General features: G+C 63.1%; 1 protein-coding gene across 7 annotated transcripts in view; it reads right to left on the reverse strand.

Annotated features, from left to right (window-relative positions):
• The window catches only part of SMARCA4 (SWI/SNF related BAF chromatin remodeling complex subunit ATPase 4), a 55,115-nt gene that overhangs the window by 18,457 nt on the left and 22,447 nt on the right, over positions 1 to 14,211 (reverse strand). For 4 of the 7 annotated variants that reach the window (XM_085215380.1, XM_085215379.1, XM_085215378.1 and 1 more), the window contains 8 exons: positions 13,198 to 13,311; positions 12,085 to 12,192; positions 10,788 to 10,874; positions 8,591 to 8,637; positions 8,302 to 8,468; positions 5,668 to 5,831; positions 3,430 to 3,657; positions 861 to 938 (listed from right to left, as the gene is read on the reverse strand). In XM_085215380.1, coding sequence (XP_085071506.1) covers positions 861 to 938; positions 3,430 to 3,657; positions 5,668 to 5,831; positions 8,302 to 8,468; positions 8,591 to 8,637; positions 10,788 to 10,874; positions 12,085 to 12,192; positions 13,198 to 13,311 — 993 coding nt within the window. Of the gene's footprint in view, positions 1 to 860; positions 939 to 1,248; positions 1,339 to 3,429; positions 3,658 to 5,667; positions 5,832 to 8,301; positions 8,469 to 8,590; positions 8,638 to 10,787; positions 10,875 to 12,084; positions 12,193 to 13,197; positions 13,312 to 14,211 lie in introns of all 7 variants that reach the window. The other 3 variants (XM_085215375.1, XM_085215374.1, XM_085215376.1) reach the window with 1 other exon arrangement.

Below are 14,211 nucleotides of genomic sequence, written 5' to 3' on the forward strand. Positions count from 1 at the left end.
AGCCACGTGGATCCCTTCCATCACAGCCCTGTGGATCCCATCCATCACAGCCACGTGGATCCCTTCCATCACAACCACGTGGATCCCATCCATCACAGCCCTGTGGATCCCTTCCATCACAGCCCTGTGGATCCCTTCCATCACAGCCACGTGGATCCCATCCATCACAGCCACGTGGATCCCATCCATCACAGCCCTGTGGATCCCATCCATCACAGCCACGTGGATCCCTTCCATCACAGCCACGTGGATCCCTTCCATCACAGCCCTGTGGATCCCATCCATCACAGCCCTGTGGATCCCTTCCATCACAGCCACGTGGATCCCTTCCATCACAGCCACGTGGATCCCTTCCATCACAGCCACGTGGATCCCTTCCATCACAGCCCTGTGGATCCCTTCCATCACAGCCACGTGGATCCCTTCCATCACAGCCACGTGGATCCCTTCCATCACAGCCTCGTGGGTCCCTTCCATCACAGCCACGTGGATCCCTTCCATCACAGCCCTGTGGATCCCTTCCATCACAGCCACGTGGATCCCATCCATCACAGCCACGTGGATCCCTTCCATCACAGCCCTGTGGATCCCTTCCATCACAGCCACGTGGATCCCTTCCATCACAGCCACGTGGATCCCATCCATCACAGCCCTGTGGATCCCTTCCATCACAGCCCTGTGGATCCCTTCCATCACAGCCACGTGGATCCCATCCATCACAGCCATGTGGATCCCATCCATCACAGCCCTGTGGATCCCACCCCTCCCATCCCACCACGGCCATGCAGATCCCTCCCGGTGCCCGCCACGAAGGGGCACCCCCAGACCCCTCCCCCCCCCCCTTGGTGCCCCCAGCTCACCATGAAGAGGTCGAACTCCTCCTCGTGCCTGGCGATCATCTGGTTCACCGTCTCGTCGTCGGGCACCTCGTCCTCCTCCTGCCAGAGCCAAAAGAGCGGCGCTGAGCGGCGGGGCGGGGGAGGCTTTTTCGTTTTGGGGGGGCGGGTGGGGGGCGGCGGGGGGGGGGGGATCCAAAGTGGGATTCGGGGGAGAGAGGAGGGGTCGGGGGGGGCGGTTCTGAGCCGACGCCGCGACCGTCCGACGGCGGCGCTGCGGCGCTGAGGCGCTGCGACGGGTGCCGGGCCGGGGGCTGCCGGGGGGGGGCCGGGGGGCGCGGGCGGCGCTGAGCGGGGCGCGGCGGCGGGGCCGGAGGAGCGCAGGGGCGTGGAGGCGGAGCGGCCCTCTCACCTTCAGAGGCGGTTCCTCCGGCTCAGCGCTCAGGCAAAGGGTGGAGGTGCCGCCGCCGCCGCCGCCGCCGCCGCCCGCGCCGTAGCGGCTCTGTGGATTTAAATACAGCACTTCAGTCCGACCGGGCCGCCGCTCCGCTCCGCTCTGCCGCCGCCGCCGCCACCGCCTCGCACCAACGCCGGCCGTGGGCGCGGCGCCGCCCGACCCGCAACGCTGCCCGTGGGGCCACGGCGAGGCACCGCAGCACCGCAACGCTGCAGCCCCAACAGCACCGCCAGCACCGCATCAGTGCAGCCCCAACAGCACCGCCAGCACCGCAGCACCGCATCGCTGCAGCATCGCCAGCACCGCAGCATCGCCAGCACCGCAGCACCGCATCACTGCAGCCCCAACAGCACCACCAGCACCACAGCACCACCAGCACCGCATCAGTGCAGCATCGCCAGCACCGCAGCACCGAATCCCTGCAGCATCGCCAGCACCGCAGCACCACCAGCACCGCATCAGTGCAGCCCCAACAGCATCGCCAGCACCGCAGCACTGCAGCCCCGCCAGCACCGCCAGCACCGCAGCACCACCAGCACCGCATCACTGCAGCCCCGCCAGCACCGCAGCACCACCAGCACCACATGGGTGCAACATTGCCACCATCAGCACCACAGCACCACCAGCACCGCCAGCGCCATATTGGTGCAACCCCTCCAGCACCACCAGCACCGCAGCGCTGCATCACCACCAGCACCGCCGCGCTGCATCACCACCAGCACCGCTGCGCTGCATCACCACCAGCACCGCCAGCACCGCATCAGTGCAGCCCCACCGGCACCGCACCACTGCCATCGCCACAGCATCGCCAGCACCGCAGCACCGCAGCACTGCAGCATCGCCAGCACCACCAACCCTGCAGCACCATCAGTGCAGCACTGCATCCCTGCATCACCGCCATCCCTGCAGCACCGCAGCACCGCCATCACCGTCATCAGTGCAGCAATGCAGCACCGCCATCAGTGCCATCCCTGCAGCACTGCCATCAGTGCAGCACTGCATCCCTGCATCACCGCCACGACTGCAGCACCGCCATCACCATCATCAGTGCAGCAATGCAGCACTGCCACCAGTGCCATCACTGCAGCACCGCCATCACTGCAGCACTGCATCAACGCCATCACCACCACCAGTGCCATCCCTGCATCACTGCCATCACTGCAGCACTGCATCACCACCACCAGTGCCATCCCTGCAGCACCGCCATCAGTGCAGCACTGCAGCACCGCCATCACTGCAGCACTGCCATCAGTGCCGTCCCTGCAGCACCACCATCAGCGCAGCACTGCATCACCACCACCAGTGCCATCCCTGCAGCACCACCATCCCTGCAGCACCGCGGCACCGCCACCACTGCAGCACTGCATCACCGCCATCAGTGCAGCACTGCATCACCACGACCAGTGCCGTCCCTGCATCACCACCATCACTGCAGCACCGCAGCACCACGACCAGTGCCATCCCTGCATCACCACCATCACTGCAGCACTGCATCACCACCACCAGTGCCATCCCTGCATCACCACCATCACTGCAGCACCGCGGCACCGCCATCAGTGCAGCACTGCATCAACACCACCAGTGCCGTCCCTGCATCACCACCATCACTGCAGCACCGCGGCACCGCCATCAGTGCAGCACCGCCATCAGTGCAGCACTGCATCACCACCATCACTGCAGCACTGCATCACCACCACCAGTGCCGTCCCTGCAGCACCACCATCACTGCAGCACCGCGGCACCGCTATCAGTGCAGCACTGCATCACCGCCATCACTGCAGCACCGTGGCACCGCCATCAGTGCAGCACTGCATCACCACCACCAGTGCCGTCCCTGCATCACCGCCATCACTGCAGCACTGCATCACCACCACCAGTGCCGTCCCTGCATCACCGCCATCATTGCAGCACCGCCATCAGTGCAGCACTGCATCACCACCATCAGTGCCATCCCTGCATCCCCACCATCAGTGCCATCCCTGCATCACTGCCATCAGTGCAGCACTGCAGCACCACCACCAGTGCCGTCCCTGCATCACCGCCATCAGCGCAGCACCGCAGCACCGCAGCACCGCCATCAGCGCAGCCCCCCCCCGCCCCCCAGCAGCCCTGCGGCGCCGCAGCGCCGCGCCGTACCTCGTCCTGCTCCTCGTGCTCCAGGATGGCCTGCAGGAAGGCGCGCCGCTCGTGGCTGGACGACTTCTGGTCGAACATCCCGGCCTGGATCACCTTCTGGTCCACGTTCAGTTTGTATTTGGCGGCCGCCAGGATTTTCTCCTCCACGCTGTTGACGGTGCAGAGGCGCAGGACGCGCACCTCGTTCTGCTGCCCGATGCGATGCGCCCGGTCCTGGGCCTGCAGGTCCTGCGGGGGGGGGGGGGTGACAGCAATCAGCGGCTGCTTGCGGTGGGGGGGGGTCCTCAAAGCCCCCCCTGGGGCTGCGTGAGGGGACGCGGGGGGACGAAGGGGCTGCTGCCGTCCAGTGGGGGGTGGGGAGGCTGCGGGCTGGGGGTGAGGACGGGGTGGGTGCAGAGCTGCAGGGGGAGGGGGCGGAGACCCCCAGCGTGGGGTCGTTAGGGGTAACGAGCTCATTAACAGCAGTGAGTGGGGCTCTGGGTCTCCTCCATCGTTAGAAATGGGGCCTGGGCTTCTCTTCAACCCCCCCCCCCCACTGGAAGCAGGGCCAGGAGGAGCGGTGGGGCTGGGACCCCCAGCGTGGGGTCGTTAGGGGTAACGAGCTCATTAACACAGAATGTGGGGCTCTGGGCTCTTTTCCATCGTCAGCCTTGGGGTCCCAGCCTCCCTCCAGTTTCCCCCCATGGAAGCAGGCGCAGGGGGTGACCCAGGTGGGCACAGCACCAGGATCAGGGGCTCAGGACCCCCAGCGTGGGGTCATTAGGGGTAACGAGCTCATTAAGAGCAGCGTGGGGGGCTCTGGGTCTCCTCCATCGTTAGAAATGGGGCCTGGGCTCCTCTTAGCCCCCCCTCTCCCCCCCACTGGAAGCAGGGCCAGGAGGAGCGGTGGGGCTGGGACCCCCAGCGTGAGGTCGTTAGGCTTAATGAGCTCATTAAGAGTGGGGCTCCGGCTCTCCTCCATCGTCGGCCATCGGGCTCCGGCTCTCCTCCAGCCTCCCCCAGTGGAAGCAGGCGCAGGGGGTGACCCAGGTGGGCACAGCACCAGGAGGAGCAGAGGGCTGGGACCCCCAGCGTGGGGTCGTTAGGGGTAACGAGCTCATTAACACAGAATGTGGGGCTCTGGGTCTCCTCCATCGTTAGAAATGGAGTCTGGGCTTCTCTTCAGCCCCCCCCCCCAATGGAAGCAGGGCCAACGGTGACCCCAGGGTGAGCTGGGAGCCTCGGAGTGGGGCCATTAGGCTTAATGAGCTCATTAACAGCACCGCTTAAGCTCCGGGCTCTCCTCCAGCCCCCAATGGAAGCAGGGCCGGACGGCGGCCAGGTGGGCGCAGCACCAGGAAGAAAAGGGGGCTGGGACCCCCGGCGTGGGGTCATTAGGGGTAACGAGCTCATTAACAGCAGCCCTGGTGGGCGCACAGCTGGGAGGAACGGGGGGAGGGGGGGCGGGGACCCCCAGCAAGAGGTCGTTAGGCGTAATGAGCTCATTAAGCGGGTGGGCTGGGCTCTCCTCCAGCCTCCCCCAGCGGAAGCAGGCGCAGAGGTTGACGCCAGGTGGGCGCAGAGCTGGAAGGAGCAGAGGGCTGGGACCCCCAGCGTGGGGTCGTTAGGGGTAACGAGCTCATTAACAGCAGGGAGCGGGGCTCCGGCTCTCCTCCATCGCCGGCCATCGGGCTCTGGCCTCCCTCCAGCCTCCCCCCGTGGAAGCAGGCGCAGGGGGTGACCCAGGTGGGCACAGCACCAGGATCAGGGGCCCAGGACCCCCAGCGTGGGGTCGTTAGGGGTAACGAGCTCATTAACACAGAATGTGGGGCTCTGGGTCTCCTCCATCGTTAGAAATGGGGCCTGGGCTCCTCTTAGCCCCCCCTCTCCCCCCCACTGGAAGCAGGACCAGGAGAAGCGGTGGAGCTGGGACCCCCAGCGTGGGGTCGTTAGGCTTAATGAGCTCATTAAGAGTGGGGCTCCGGCTCTCCTCCATCGCCGGCCATCGGGCTCCGGCTCTCCTCCAGCCTCCCCCCGTGGAAGCAGGCGCAGGGGGTGACCCAGGTGGGCACAGCACCAGGATCAGGGGCCCAGGACCCCCAGCGCGGGGTCATTAGGGGTAACGAGCTCATTAAGAGCAGCGTGGGGGGCTCTGGGCTCTCCTCCATCGTTGGCCCTGGGGTCCGGGCTTCCCTTCAGCAGCGTTGGACCGCAGGGTCGTCAGCCCTACCGAGCTCGTTAGCGGGCGGCCGGCCGTACCTGGTGCGGGTTCCAGTCGCTGTCGAAGATGATGACGGTGTCGGCAGACTGCAGGTTGAGGCCCAGCCCGCCCGCCCTCGTGCTCAGCAGGAAGATGAAATACTCGGAGCCCGGCTCGTTGAACGTCTTCAGCAGCATCCCGCGATCCTCCGCCTTCGTGGTCCCTGCAACGCACGGCCGCAGTTCCGCATTCAGCCGGCGGGGGGCGCTGCGAGAACGGGGCGGGATGGCGGGGCGTGGATGGGGGAGGGATGGAGGGTGGATGGAAGGGTTCCGGGAGGTCAGAAAGCCGTGGGGTGGTTGGGTTGGAAAGGTCCTGGAAGGTAGGAAAGCCATGGGATGGGGGGAGCATGGATGGGGGAGGGATGGAGGGACAAGAGGGGGGTGGAAGGGTCCTGGAAGGTCACAGAGCTGTGGGGTGGGGTTGGAAGGGTCCTGGAAGGTCACAGAAGCATGGGATGGATTGGGAGGGTCATGGAGGACAAGAATGGGGGCATTGGAAGGGTCCTGGAAGGTCACAAGAGCGTGGGGTGGGGTTGGAAGGGTCCTGGAAGAGTATAGAAGCATGGAAAGGTTCTTGAAGGTCACAGAAGCATGGGAGGGGTTGGAAGGGTCCTTGAAGGTCAAAATTGTGGAATTGGAAGGGTCCTGAAAGGTTACAGAACCATGGAAAAGTTGAGTGGGGTTGGGAGGGTCCTTGAAGGTCACAGAGCCGTACGACTGGGCTGGAAAAGTCCCTAAAGATCACAGAACTGTCACAAAATAATGATGGGTTGGGAAGGTCCTGGAAGATCACAGAACCATGGGATGGGGTTGGGAAGGTCCTGGAAGATCACAGAACCATGGGATGGTTGGAAACGTCCTGGAAGATCACAGAAGCACAGGTTGGGTTGGGAAGGTCCTGGAAGATCACAGAACCATGGGGTGGTTGGGTTGGGTTGGGAAGGTCCTGGAAGATCACAGAACCACGGGTTGGGTTGGGAAGGTCCTGGAAGATCACAGAACCACGGGATGGGTTGGGAAGGTCCTGGAAGATCACAGAACCACGGGTTGGGTTGGGAAGGTCCTGGAAGATCACAGAACCACGGGATGGGTTGGGAAGGTCCTGGAAGATCACAGAACCACGGGTTGGGTTGGGAAGGTCCTGGAAGATCACAGAACCACGGGATGGGTTGGGAAGGTCCTGGAAGATCACAGAACCACGGGATGGTTGGGAGGAAATGACCTTAATGAGCGAATGAGGAGCACTGCAGGTCCGGGTCCTGCCTGGTGCAGCCCAGCCCCCACCAGTCCACGCCGTGCCCCAATAAATCCGTAAATAAAGAGCTTTTGGGGTCAGAAACCCCCATTTTGGTCACGCTTTGCGCCCACGGCCTCAGCGGCGCTGCAGGAGCTGAGCAATGGCGGCTGCAGCCGGGCACGAGGGCACAACTGCGTCCTGTCTGCCTGGCCGTCAGTCTGTCCATCGGTCTGCCTGTCTGTCCGTCCGTCCGTCCGTCCGCCTTCCTGCTGCAACGTTCCCCCCTCTGCTCTGAGCTGCGCCCATGCGCTTCTGTCAGGTTTCCAGCCCTGCTCTGCGCTGCACCGATGCATCCCTACGGCCTTTGTGTCCCTGCACAGCACCGATGCATGCGGTGCTGTTTATGACCCCCGTGCAGCACCGATGCATGCGGTGCTGTTTGTGACCCTGAGCTCTGAGCAGCACCGATGCGTTTCTGTGATGTCTGCGCCTCCGTGCAGCACCGATGCATGCAGTGCTGTTTGTCTCCACGCAGCACCAATGCATTCATGCAGCGCTGTTTGTGTCTCTGAGCTCTGCACAGCACCGATGCAGCTCTGTGACGTTTCTATCCCTGCACAGCACCGCTGCATCCACACAGTGCAGTTTATAGCACTGCTCTGTGCAGCACCGATGCATTTCCATTAGGTTTATGGGTCTGCGCAGCACCAATGCATTCCTGTGATGTTTATGGCTCTGTGCAGCACCAATGCATCCAAGTAGTGCAGTTTATAGCACTGCTCTGTGCAGCACCGATGCAGCTCTGTGATGTTTATGTCCCTGCACAGCACCAATGCATCCACGCAGTGCAGTTTACAGCACCGCTCTGTGCAGCACCGGTGCACTTCCGTGATGTTCCTGCCCCTGCACAGCACTGATGCAGCTCTGGGATGTTTATGGCTCTGTGCAGCACCGCTGCATCCACACAGTGCAGTTTACAGCACCGCTCTGTGCAGCACCGTTGCATTTCTGTGATGTTCCTGTCCCTACACAGCACCGATGCAGCTCTGGGATGTTTATGGCTCTGTGCAGCACCGCTGCATCCACGCAGTGCAGTTTACAGCACCGCTCTGTGCAGCACCGATGCATTTCCATTAGGTTTATGGGTCTGCGCAGCACCGATGCATCTCTGGGACGTTTATGGCTCTGTGCAGCACCGCTGCATCCACGCAGTGCAGTTTACAGCACCGCTCTGTGCAGCACCGTTGCATCTCCGTGATGTTCCTGCCCCTGCACAGCACCGATGCAGCTCTGCGACGCTTCTATCCCTGTGCAGCACCGCTGCCCCCACGCGGTGCAGTTCCTGCCCCCCCCCGAGGCCCTCGGCACCCCCCCAGCCCCGGCGCTGCACCCACCGTCCAGCCGCAGGTACTTGAAGCCCCGGTAGGCGAAATAATCCTCCATGATGGTCATCAGCGACGTCATCTGGCAGAAGAGCAGCACCTTGTGGTTGGTGGCGCGCAGCTTGGGCAGGATGCGATCCAGCAGCTCAAACTTGCCGGAGGCGCGGTACAGATCCAGCCTGGGGGGGGGGCAGAGGGGTCAGCATCGGGGGCGGAGAGCTGCGCCGCGGCGCTGCAGGGTCGTTAGCGAGGGCCGCTAACGAGCGGCGCCCCCCGGCCGTTAATGAGCAGCGGCACTCACCCCTGCACGATGCCGCCTGTGAAGCCGAGGTGCTCCGAGAAGGATTCCTGCAACGGCAGCGGGGGGGAAGGGGTCAGAGCAGCAATGCAGAGCCGCAGCAACGCAGAGCCGCAGAACTGCAGCAATGCAGAACTGAGCACCACAGCACTGCAGAACCGCAGAACTGCAGCAATGCAGAACTGCAGCAATGCAGAACTGAGCACCACAGCACTGCACAACCGCAGAACTGAAGCAATGCAGAACTGCAGCAATGCAGAACTGAGCACCACAGCAGTGCAGCAATGCAGAACTGCAGCAATGCAGAACTGCAGCAATGCAGAACTGAGCACAACACTGCAGAACCGCAGAACTGCAGCAATGCAGAACTGAAGCAATGCAGCCCCACAGCAATGCAGAACTGCAGCAATGCAGAACTGCAGCAATGCAGAACTGAGCATCACAGCACTGCACAAACGCAGAACTGCAGCAATGCAGAACTGCAGCAATGCAGAACTGAGCACCACAACACTGCAGAACCGCAGCAATGCAGAACTGCAGCAATGCAGAACTGCAGCAATGCAGCCCCACAGCAATGCAGAACTGCAGCACCGCAGCGCTCAGCATCCAGAGCCACCCCCAGGGGACACCACTGTGACACGGGATGTGAGCTCCTCGTTCCGTGGGAGCAGCTGGAGGACTTGGGGACAAAGCAGTGCCACGTGGGGACAAGGGGACGTGGGGACGTGGGGACGTGGGGACAAGGGGACGTGGGGACGTGGGGACAGTGCCATAATGACACCGGGAAAGGGGGACACGCGGGGACACGGGGACACAGTGATGTGCAGACGTGGTGACACAGCCACATGAGGACAGGGTGGCACAGGGACACACAGTGACATGGGGACATGGGGGCATGCAGACATAAGGACACAGTGACACGGGGACAGGGGGACAGGGGACACTGGGGACATGGGGACACACAGGGGTGGAGGACACACGGGGACACAGGGACACGGGGACACAGATACAGTGACGGGGACACAGGACATGCAGATGCGGGGACGTGGGGACAGAGTGACACAGGGAAATAGTGACATGGGGACATGCAGTTATGGGGACACAGGGACATGGGGACAGGGCGACACGGGGACATGGGGACACACAGGGACAGAGGGACATGGGGACAGAGGGACATGGGGACACACAGAGGCATGGGGACGTGGTGACACGGGGATATGGGGACACACAGGGACGTGGGGACGTGGTGACACAGGGATATGGGGACATGGGGACATGGGGACATGGGGACATGGGGACACAAAACGACGTGAGACATGGGGACACACAGGGACAGAGGGACATGGGGACACAGAGGGATGTGGGGACACACAGGGACACACAGGGACGTGGGGACACAGAGGGACGTGGGGACACAGAGGGACACACAGGGACGTGGGGACACAGAGGGACGTGGGGACACACAGGGACACAGAGGGACATGGGGACACGCAGGGATGTGGGGACACACAGGGACACAGAGGGACATGGGGACACGCAGGGACACAGAGGGACGTGGGGACACGCAGGGACATGGGGACACACAGGGACACAGAGGGACATGGGGACACACAGGGACACAGAGGGACGTGGGGACACGCAGGGACATGGGGACACACAGGGACACAGAGGGACATGGGGACACACAGGGACACAGAGGGACATAGGGACACGCAGGGATGTGGGGACACAGAGGGACATGGGGACACGCAGGGACATGGGGACATGGGGACACAGAGGGACGTGGGGACACAGAGGGACGTGGGGACACGCAGGGACACAGAGGGACGTGGGGACACAGAGGGACATGGGGACACAGAGGGACGTGGGGACACGCAGGGACGTGGGGACACAGAGGGACATGGGGACACGCACGGACATGGGGACATGGGGACACGCAGGGACATGGGGACACGGGGACACAGAGGGACGTGGGGACACAGAGGGACGTGGGGACACACAGGGACATGGGGACACGGGGACACAGAGGGACGTGGGGACACAGAGGGACATGGGGACACAGAGGGACGTGGGGACACGCAGGGATGTGGGGACACACAGGGACATGGGGACACGCACGGACATGGGGACATGGGGACACGCAGGGACGTGGGGACACGCAGGGACGTGGGGACACGGGGCCGCAGCGCCGCTGGCTGACCTCGATGTGCTGGAACATGTAGGGGTGGTTGCAGATCTTACGCAGCTGCATGATGGTGTTCATCAGCGTCTTGGTTCCGCCTTTACCCTGCGTGAGCAGCGCAATTAACGACGGGCGCTGACGAACCGCGGCCTCGTTAGTGGGGGGGGGGGAGATGGGGGAGGGGCAGAGGAACCGCGGGGGTCTCCTCCAGATTTTAATGAACTCAAAGGGTTTTTAATGAGTTCATTGCCTGCCAGTGCCGTCTGGTGGCCCAGGGAAGCGCAGCGGTGGCCCCATGGAATCCCACCCCCCAATTGGCCCCATGGAATCCCACCCCCCAATTGGCCCCATGGAATCCCAACCCCAATTGGCCCCACGGAATCCCACCCCCCTATTGGCCCCATGGAATCCCACCCCCTATTGGCCCCATGGAATCCCACCCCCCTATTGGCCCTATGGAATCCCACCCCCCTATTGGCCCCATGGAATCCCACCCCCCTACTGGCCCTATGGAATCCCACCCCCCAATTGGCCCCATGGAATCCCACCCCCCTATTGGCTCTATGGAATCCCACCCCCCTACTGGCCCTATGGAATCCCACCCCCCTATTGGCCCCATGGAATCCCACCCCCCAATTGGCCCCATGGAATCCCACCCCCCTATTGGCCCCATGGAATCCCACCCCCCTATTGGCTCTATGGAATCCCATCCCCCTATTGGCCCCATGGAATCCCACCCCCCTATTGGCCCCATGGAATCCCACCCCCCTATTGGCCCCACGGAATCCCACCCCCCTATTGGCCCCATGGAATCCCACCCCCCTATTGGCCCCACGGAATCCCACCCCCCTATTGGCCCCATGGAATCCCACCCCCCTATTGGCCCCATGGAATCCCACCCCCCTATTGGCCCCATGGAATCCCACCCCCCTATTGGCCCCACGGAATCCCACCCCCCTATTGGCTCTATGGAATCCCACCCCCCTATTGGCCCCATGGAATCCCATCCCCCTATTGGCCCCATGGAATCCCACCCCCCTATTGGCTCTATGGAATCCCATCCCCCCCCACAGCCCTATGGAATACCCCCCCCAGAATAGCCCCCCACCCCGGCCCTATGGAATCCCACCCCCCTGCTATGGCCCTATGCAATATCTCTCCCCCACAGCCCTATGGAATCCCACCCCCCTGCTATGGCTCTATGCAATATCTCCCCCCCCACAGCCCTATGGAATTCCCCCCCCCCCCCCCCCCCGCCCCGGCCCCATGGAATCCCACCCCCCCTCCCCCCCGTCGCCCCCCACCGCCCCCCAACCTTCTTGTCCTTCTCGGAGCCGTCGGTCAGCAGCACCCCCTTGGCCTGCATGTGGCGGTACAGCACGCGCTGCAGGGCCGACATGTCGCATTTGATGACGTATTCCACCTGCGGGGGGGGGGGGGGGACGGGGGGCTCAGTCCTGTGGATGGGATTTGGGGCGGGGGGAGGTGGGGCCGAGCCCAACCCCAGGTCCTGGCCCCGCGTCTTCCCTTCCCGCAGCCTGGCCCCAGATCCTGGCCCCAGATCCCCGCCCCACATCTTCTGCCGCCCGGTGCTGAAACCCAGCATCAAATCCTTCCTCTTGCAGCGTGGCACCAAAGCTTGGCCCCAGTCCTTCTCCAGCTGCAGCCCAGCCCCACATCCCAGCCCCACATCACCCCCTCGTGCAGCCCAACCCCACATCACCTCCTTCTGCAGCCCAGCCCCACATCCCAGCCCCACATCACCTCCTCCTGCAGCCCAGCCCCACATCACCCCCTCCTGCAGCCCAGCCCCACATCATCCCCTCCTGCATCCCAGCCCATCACCCCCTCCTCCAGCCCAGCCTCACATCCCAGCCCCACATCACCCCCTCCTGCAGCCCAGCCCCACATCATCCCCTCCTGCATCCCAGCCCCACATCATCCCCTCCTGCATCCCAGCCCCACATCACCCCCTCCTCCAGCCCAGCCCCACATCCCAGCCCCACATCACCTCCTTCTGCATCCCAGCCCCACATCCCAGCCCCACATCACCGCCTCCTGCAGCCCAGCCCCACATCACCCCCTCCTGCAGCCCAGCCTCACATCCCAGCCCCACATCACCGCCTCCTGCAGCCCAGCCCCACATCCCAGCCCCACATCACCCCCTCCTGCAGCCCAGCCCCACATCCCAGCCCCACATCACCCCCTCCTGCAGCCCAGCCCCACATCCCAGCCCCACATCACCCCCTCCTGCATCCCAGCCCCACATCCCAGCCCCACATCACCCCCTCCTGCATCCCAGCCCCACATCCCAGCCCCACATCACCCCCTCTTGCATCCCAGCCCCACATCCCAGCCCCACATTTCCCACCCCCGCAGCCCTGCCCCACACCCCAGCCCCACATCCCCCCCGCAGCCCCGCTGTCACCTTTTCGGGCAGCTGAGCCTCCACCTCCTTCTTGAGGCGGCGCAGCAGGAATGGCCGCAGCACTTTGTGCAGCCGCCGGATGATCAGAATCGTCTCCTCCTCGTTCAGATCCACCTGGGGGAGAGAAACCCTTCAGCAGGAGCCGGGGCTCCAAAGCCTCAACAGGTGGCCACCAAAATCCAAAGAAAGGCCACCAAACCCAACTGACGGCCACCAAACCCCAACTGATGGCCACCAAAATCCAATGAATGGCCACCAAACTCCAACTGACAGCCACCAAACCCAACTGACGGCCACCAAACCCCAACTGATGGCCACCAAAATCCAATGAAAGGCCACCAAACCCAACTGACGGCCACCAAACCCCAACTGATGGCCACCAAAATCCAATGAAAGGCCACCAAACCCCAACTGATGGCCACCAAAATCCAGTGGATGGCCACCAAAATCCAATGAAAGGCCACCAAACCCAACTGACGGCCACCAAAATCCAGTGGATGGCCACCAAACCCAACTGACGGCCACCAAAATCCAATGAAAGGCCAACAAACCCAACTGACGGCCACCAAAATCCAAAGAAAGGCCACCAAACCCCAACTGACAGCCACCAAACCCAACTGACGGCCACCAAACCCAACTGACGGCCACCAAACCCCAACTGATGGCCACCAAAATCCAATGAAAGGCCACCAAACCCCAACTGATGGCCACCAAAATCCAGTGGATGGCCACCAAAATCCAATGAAAGGCCACCAAACCCCAACAGATGGCCACCAAACCCAACTGACAGCCACCAAACCCAACTGATGGCCACCAAACCCAACTGACGGCCACCAAACCCCAACTGATGGCCACCAAAATCCAATGAAAGGCCACCAAACCCCCACTGATGGCCACCAAAATCCAGTGGATGGCCACCAAAATCCAATGAAAGGCCACCAAACCCCAACAGATGGCCACCAAACCCAACTGACAGCCACCAAACCCCAACTGACGGCCACCAAACCCAACTGA

Source organism: Meleagris gallopavo, unplaced genomic scaffold, assembly GCF_905368555.1.
Source record: "Meleagris gallopavo unplaced genomic scaffold, MGAL_WU_HG_1.1 scaffold_23, whole genome shotgun sequence".
NCBI lineage: Eukaryota > Metazoa > Chordata > Aves > Galliformes > Phasianidae > Meleagris > Meleagris gallopavo.